A 7,747-nucleotide genomic window follows, 5' to 3' on the forward strand; every position below is an offset into this window, starting at 1 on the left:
CCTCTGGTGACCGCCAGGTTTGCAGAAGCCGACGGACCCGAGGCTCATCTGGAACCTTCCAGAAAGAGGGGGATCGCGGGCTCCCACCTGAGAGCTGCGGAGGGGTCTCATTGTGGTCAGCGACCCCTGACACTCAGGCCTCCCAGCCTCAGAGGAGGATCCCTGCACAGAGGTGCATCCCGCCTGAGGGAGCGGCAGGCGGGCCGCCTGGGCTCTGTGATGGGCCTGCTGGCAGGGGTGGGGGGGCCACCTGGCCACAGGCTCTTAGAGAATGGGGGGAGGGGGGAGGAATGGAGACACGGGAAAGCCTCACTCATGCCTTCCCCTACTCCGTGTCCTCGGTCCTCCCAAAAGGAGCCTGAGATGAGCAGTGAATGTGGCAGTGTCGGGGCCACGACCCGGCTCTCGTCCCACCGCAGAAGACGCAGCCTGGAGAGACCCGATCCCAGAAACCCTGACTTCGGAATGTTTGCAGAGGAGGAAGCGTCGAATGCGCCAGCCACAGGCGGGGGGCCTTTCCTTCCAGACGGCACGCCGTCACAGAGTCACGGGCTCGCGTGAAGGAAACAGAGTCACAGAGTGATGCCACAGGCTTGAGTGAAGGAAGCTTACCTCTTGGAAGGAGCCGTGCGAGCCCAGGGTGGGCCTGACAGTGAATTTACGCTGCGGGGGACGCGGCGGATGTCACCTGGGGGTCGGGCTGCCCTGGCCTGTTGCCACCCACGCAACACCCTAGTAATTTGCCTCCGGGGGGAACCTGTCCGCAGATGAACACGGGGAAGATCACACAATTGGAGAATGAGTGTACTTACTGCCCACCTTGTCATAAACTGTAGGCTCCAGGAGTCACATGTGAGTTTTTCTAGGTGTGTGACCCATAACTGAGGAACAAGCCCACAGGTAAGGAATCAGCGTTTCTTGGAAGCATACTAAACCTGATGGCCTCTTATGTCTCCACCTCGCCCCGCGTCCAAGGCTTCACTGAGCCCCTTGTGCGTCGCCACACCTGTGCTCCCGAACAGCGTGGCTCTGGACCTGGCTGCCCAGTAGAATCGTCCAGGGGCACTTTTAAAATACCAGCGTTGGGAGCGCCTGGGTGGCTCAGTCGGTTACGCGTCCGACCTTAGCTCAGGTCACGATCTCAAGGTTCGTGAGTTCCAGCCCCGCGTCGGGCTCTGTGCGGACAGCTCGGAGCCTGGAGCCTGCTTCAGATTCTGTGTCTGCCTCTCCCCTGCTCACACTCTTTCTCTCTCTCTCTCTCAAAAAATAAATAAGCATTAAAAAAATTTTTTTTAATGCCAGTGTTGTGTGTCCACTTCCCTGCCCCCGCCCATCAGTTAGAACCCCTGGGAGGGGGGGTCCAGGCAATGGTTCCCTAAGCTGTGCAGGTGTTTGAGACGCACGGCTCCGGCTGAGCGGCACTGCACCGAGGGGCCTGCCTTCTGACGCCCCCTAAGCTGACCGACCACGAGGGTCACCGGGGGGCCTCTACAGTCGTGCGTCACGGGGTTCAGCCCCTATGGCATTGCTTCACCAGCTCTTGTGTGACACCTGAAAAAAAAACTTTTCCAAGGATGCTAGGGTGATTCTAATGGACCGTTTTACTGTGGCCCAGACTGAAATACTATCAAACAGCATCACCTGCTCCAGAGAAATCGGTCGTGAAAAGAAGCATCCGCGGCCGTAGCAAACTTCACGCTGCCGTCTTATTTTGAAACTGGCCACCGCCGCCCCGGCTTCACAGCCGCCACGCGGACCACCCAGCAGCCGTCGGCCTCGAGGCAGACCCTCGGCCAGCAGAGACGCACTGGCTGAAAGCTCAGCTGGCGGTTTTAGCAAGAGAGTATTTTTGTAATGAAGGTGCGTACGTTGTTTTTTCAAAGACACAATGCTGTTGCACACTTACTAACTCACAGTATTGTGTAAACATAATTTTTACAGCCCCTGGGAAACCAAGAAAAGTCATTTGACTCACTTCATTGCAATATTTGCTTTTACTACTATGGTCTGGAACCCAACCCACCCTCCTAGGTGCGCCTGTACGTGATAAAACACACTAATAAGGAGATTACATAGTGTGTTAGTGGAACGTGTTATGAGAAAATGCAGGACCGGGTGGGGGAGTCAGGGGTGGGAGAAGAGACCAACTATGGTGTTATGGACTCTGCTGCCCTCTCCAAGCGCAGGGGGCACCTGGGACTTGCTTCTAAGGTGACACAGGTCATCACGCCTGCAGTCAGGTCACGTTGTATGATGGTGACAGGAGGTAATGCCTATGGTTCTGTTGTTATATGAGGAAGGTCACAAGAGGTGACTCCCACGGTTAGACTATGTTCTGTGACAGTCCATCTGAGCAGCCTGGGAAGAGAGGCTCTCCCACTGGCCCTGAAGAAGCAAACAGCCATGCTGGGAACTGGCCTTGGAAGGGGCCACGTGGCAGGGAATGGTGGGTGGCCACCGGGACCTAAGGTCAGCCTCTAGCCAACAGCCAAAGGAAGCAGGCCCTCAGTGGCACAGCCACCGGGAAATGAACCCTGCCAACAACCACGGGAGTGTGGAAGTGGATCCTTCCACGGATGAGCCTCCAGCTGAGAATGCAGCCACTGACACCACGACTGCAGCCTGGCAAGAGCAAGCAGGGAACCAACTAAGCCACGCCAGGACATCTGGACACCTAGTCCAAGGAAGTGAGGGAAGAAACAAGTGTTTTAAGCAGCTAAATTTGTGGGAACCGGGAAACTAATACAGAGAGCAGTCGGGGCTCCCTGGAGACGCGGAGCAGGAGGTGGGAGTGCGCCAAGGAGATAGCTGGGGATGAGCATCCGGGCAGAGGGAACGCTGCCAGGGCAACTGAACAGGCCAAGTGCACCGGCTGTGTGTGAGTAGCACAATCAGGTGGCTGGAGAGGGGTGAGTGAGGGGGCAGGGGTGACGGAGGAGGCTCAGGGGTGAGCATAGGGATGAGGTACAGGGTGGAGGGAGGGAGGATGGAGTGAGGGAGGGGCGGGCGCGAGGGAGGGGGCGCAGAGGTGAGAGCACGGACGGGCGCGGACGGCGGACGAGCAGGCCCTCCCAGGAAAGGGCACCAGGAGCTGGGGGCGGGGCCGTCCACGGAGTACCACTGAGAGGCCTGGGGGGGCTCCTCCTAGAGCGGCGCCGGAAGGGGCGGGCTCTTCCGGTCGGCGCCGAGGCCGGCTGCTGGGCCGGGCGGGCCCGGTCGCCCGGCGCGGGAAGACTGGCGCGCGGCGGGGCCCGGCGCGGGAGACGTCGTTCCCGGGCCCCTTCCGGCGGGCGCGCTCGCCCCGTCCTCCAGCCGGGGATTGCGGGTTCCCTGGGCTCCCGGGCGCCGCTGAGAGGAGGGCGAGGACCAGCTCCGTGCGGATCGAGGTGAAGGCGGCGGCCCAGGGCCCTGCACGCTTGGCTGGCGAGGCCCTGTCGTTGGCGGGGGTGCGTCGTGCTGCCCCCTCGGGGTCCCTTTCCCGCTCCTCGGCACGGCTCGTGGCTGCTGGCCCGCGGGGGGCCCAGCGGACTGTTGGGGTGCACGTTTGCCCTTGGATCCCAGACCCGCTAGTGATGCAGACCCCCCGCCCCCCCCGAGACCCCGGCTTCTGAAGGCAGGGGGACGGGGCCAGGGTGAGCGGGGCTTCCGGGGGCCCCTGCTGCGGTGGCTCCCCAACGCTTTGTGGCACAAGGGGCCCGGCCCAGAGAGTGAAAGAGCTGCCCCGACGTTGCGCGGCGGGCACCAGCCCTTGGGCCCGGCGCCCCTGCTCCGGCCAGGTGGATTGAGTGGTCTGTGTGGCTGCAGCGGGCACTCGTGTCCACAGGCCTGTGAAGTGAGGGGCCAGAACCTCTGGTCTACCCCGTTTTTAACTATTTAATAACTTGGCATGCTGTGCACTTAGAGAAGTGGGTAAATACCGTTGCTGCCCTCAAGCACCTGCCAGCTCGACTGAGGCAGACAAGTCGATTATCTAGAATGTTTCCTGGGCACCGGCATGTGCTGGCTCCTGCCCAGTAACCAGGGATTCGGGGGTGAAAAAGCCATGACCCTTGCCTGCAAGTAGCCACATCTCAGGGCAGCTGCTGCCCCGGTGGCAGTCCTGGCAGGAGACCGGAGCACAGAGAAACCCCACGCAGGCCCTCCGCTGGGTGGGTCTTCATTTCATGTTGGTTCTTGGTTTTCTTCAGGTTCCCACTGAAGCTAGACTCCAGCCTCCTTGCCTGGTGCGGTGATCCTCTGCCCTCGGTCCTCTGCCCTCCGTCCACCTGCCCTCTCCAGCAGGGGTCCCCTCTTACTTCTACATGCTCCCCTCAGCCCAGATGAGCTGCCTTTACCTGCGATTCAGGCTCCCACCTGATGCTCAGAACAGCCTCCCAGAAGCTACCTCCAGTAGAGCCTTTGGGGCCACATAGGCCTGAATCCCAATCAAGTGTAAGTAAACATTGTTTTTTAATGTTAATGCTTAGGGCATTTCTTTTTGTTGCTGTTTTTTAAGTTTATCTTTGAGAGGGCATGAGCGGGGGAGGGGCAGAGAGAGAGGGAGACAGAGATTCTGAAGCGGCTTCTGCGCTGACAGCAGCCAGCCGCTCTCAGGGCTCGAACTCATGAACCGCGAGATCGTGACCTGAACCAAAGTCGGACGCTCAACCTACTGAGCCACCCAGGCGCCCCTAAACATTTTTATTTAGAAGAAACTAGATTCTCAAACTCCTTATCAGGATGGGAAGTTTCTACAGTCGTCTTATGTATTGCCTCTGCATGGGGGAGAAGAGGAAAGGCTTAAAGAGAATTCAGAGTATTTATGCCTTAAAACATACATCACTTGGGGGTGCCTGGCTGGCTTAGTCAGTAGAGCATCTTGGGGTGTTGAGTTCAAGCCCCACGTTGGGCATGGAGCTTACTTAAAAAACCTGTGTTTTCACGCACAGAGTTGGATAGACACACAGATTAAAAGGATGGTAAGTAGATGATGGAAAGGAAGTTTCAAAGAAAAATACAGCACCTGGAGTATTATCGTGTAGGGCATCCCATTTGGGGGTAGGACAGCTTGTCAGGGTTATGGGCCTCCTAGTAGGTACCGGTAGTCGTCACAGGTCATGAGATACCTTTGTTAAGAAGGTCTTAACAAGGAAGGTCTGCAAGGAATATTGGAAAATTAAAACAGGACCTGCCTTCGGAGCTTTTTCTTTAAAAAAAAAAAAAAAAATAAGGGCCTTAATCTCGTGGAGTATCTTCCACCAACAGTTAAAGAGCCTGCAGTCTGTCAAGGCTTTTTGCTAGAATTCCATGAGCGCTGAGAGAAGAGGCAGGTCCAGGAAGCTGACGGATGAGACAGAAAAGAGACAGGAGAGGGATGGCAGCAAACGAGACGAGACGTGCAGGTGCTGCTTCTGCGAACACCTGGGCTGTGGGAACCCTGTTTGAATTCGTGGCGAAATTGGGACGCTGTTAGAGGGAGTTAGGGACAGGGTCCGTCAGGTGTTTCAGACATGACAGCGTGAGCAAGGTCTGGGTGATAGTTGCCTGGGCTTTGGCTCTCGGAGGAGTTCGCTCTGGTGAAGTGCTGCAAGGAAGTCTGGGGCCGGGTTAGGGAAGAGGGAGTTGGGGGGCACTGGCTGAGGCACTGGTTGAGTCCGGGAGGCCTCTCCGGGCAGGGCCCTTGGAGCAGAGCTCCGAATGAAGTGAGGGGCCGGCCCCGCAAAAACCTGCGCTTGGCCTGTTTCTGGAATCAGCCCGACACTGAGGCGGGAAGCGCTGGGTATGGTCGAGGAGTCTGAAGAAAGCTGGACATGAGGACGCGAGTGAGGAGAGGGCCGAGGGATGGGCCCGGTCAGGCGCGTATAGGGCTTGTAAGTATGAGGGACACCGGGGCAGGCGCGGGGTAGGGGGTTCACTGGCTGCTCTGTGGAGACAGACCATGGCGGGGAGGGCAGGGCGCCCACTAGGGAGCCAGCCCCAAGTTTGATCCATCTCAGACTCCGGGCTCGAACTGACAGGCACGTGCCACCTCTTAGCCTAGAACCCCCAAAGCACATCGTCTGGTCCCAAATACAGGAAGTGGAGATGGGAGGGAGAAAATGGTGGGGGAAACTCCCGACTTGGGGACCACATGGGATTGCCGGTCGTGGTACGCGTCAGATCCTACCAGACACAGGCCCGGAGGCACCGCCCCAGGGAGAGGGTTAGAGCGAGCGTCCCGTTGGGTCACGTCCAGTTTGAGAGGCTCGGGAGACGTCCAAGGGGAACGAACACACAAGCGGGGAAGGGAAAGGGCCAAATTCCCCAGCGCACCCCGCCCCCATCCGTCCCTTAGTGATTCTGTGCCACGAGAGTCCCCAGCTGTGCTCTTCCCGGGCGCTGGTGCGATCTAACAGTCCTGGTGTGGCTTCTCCACCAACACAGGGGTCGGTGGAGTCTCTCTCTGGTGCAGACGTTCCGTTCCAGAGCCTTCGGTACGAGCTCAGACAGATGAAAAGCTGTGTGTAAAGAACGAGCTTTCTGCAGAAGTGGAGAATCCGGCCCGGCCTTCCCCAGTAGCCCTTCCCGGCTTCCCGTGGCCCCTCCTCCTGGGAACAAAGGACATGGAAAAGCCCGTGGGTGGAAGGAAGACCCAGACCCCAGAGGAGGAAGTGCATTCACTGAAGGACACACCCAAAGGAGAGAAAGCGTCGTCTGGGGAGGAAAGGCCAAGCAAGAGGTCCACGTTGGCAAAAAAGCACAGCAAGGAACCCGGCCCGAGTCCTGAGGATGAGGAACATTTATTTGATGCCTTCGATGCTTCGTTTAAAGATGACTTCGAGGGGGTTCCCGTGTTCATCCCTTTTCAGAGAAAGAAGCCCTATGGGTGCAGCGAGTGTGGACGCATCTTTAAGCATAAGACAGACCATCTCCGCCACCAGCGGGTTCACACTGGAGAGAAGCCCTTCAAATGTGATCGGTGTGGGAAGCTGTTCAGGCACAGCTCTGACGTCACCAAGCACCAGAGAATCCACACCGGAGAGAAGCCCTTTAAATGCAGTGAATGTGGGAAGGCCTTTAACTGCAGTTCGAATCTCCTAAAACATCAGAAAACGCACACTGGGGAGAAGCCGTACGAATGCAAGGAATGCGGGAAAGCCTTCGCCTACAGCTCATGTCTCATTCGCCATCGGAAACGCCACCCGCGGAAGAAGCACTGAGCGTGGGGAAGCCGTCTGCCGAGAGTCGGCGTTCGCGCCCGTGAGAACCATCCAGGGCGGGCCTGTCCCGCCGTCCCCCATCCCACGTCTGATGGAGGCCGGGTGCCCGCGGGCCGTGCGCTCAGTGCACCTGTGGTTGTGGGTCCCCACCACCAGCGGGACGGTCAGCCCAGCCCGGTACACGCGTGCTGGAGCGGGGTACAGGCCATCTCCAGGTCGAGACACCGTGATAACATGGGAGACGCGTGCAGCTGCGGCACCAGAGACGGTGAGTGTGATTGTGTCACGGCCGTCTGGGCGGGAGGGACAGCTGGAGCTTGCGAGCGGCCCAGCACCTCCCCCTGCGGCCTCCCTGCGGCACCCGCTCTGGTCTCTGCCTTTTCACCTGCTCCTTCGAAGACTTCAGGCTGCAGACTGCTGACCTGCTGGGTCCCGAGCCCATCCCCGCACAGCCTGGCAGGAGGCCTGCGGTCAGGTCCCCACGGCGCTGCACCAGACACCTGCTGTCCCCGCTCGGCTGGCCGTGGTGACAGTCCTGTGGTTTGTGTCTGGCTTCCCTCCTTGGGCTG

General features: G+C 58.9%; 1 protein-coding gene across 1 annotated transcript; it reads left to right on the top strand.

Moving 5' to 3' along the window:
- The first annotated feature begins 4,324 nt into the window (after positions 1 to 4,324).
- On the top strand, positions 4,325 to 7,188 carry ZFP41 (ZFP41 zinc finger protein). The gene is made up of 2 exons (XM_019435130.2): positions 4,325 to 4,431; positions 6,403 to 7,188. The coding sequence occupies exon 2, from the start codon at positions 6,582 to 6,584 to the stop codon at positions 7,176 to 7,178; it is 597 nt and encodes a 198-aa protein (XP_019290675.2). The 5' UTR covers positions 4,325 to 4,431; positions 6,403 to 6,581; the 3' UTR covers positions 7,179 to 7,188.
- Positions 7,189 to 7,747: the final 559 nt, after the last annotated feature.

This window comes from Panthera pardus, unplaced genomic scaffold, assembly GCF_024362965.1.
Source record: "Panthera pardus isolate Hobbes unplaced genomic scaffold, ASM2436296v1 HiC_scaffold_7, whole genome shotgun sequence".
Taxonomy (NCBI): domain Eukaryota; kingdom Metazoa; phylum Chordata; class Mammalia; order Carnivora; family Felidae; genus Panthera; species Panthera pardus.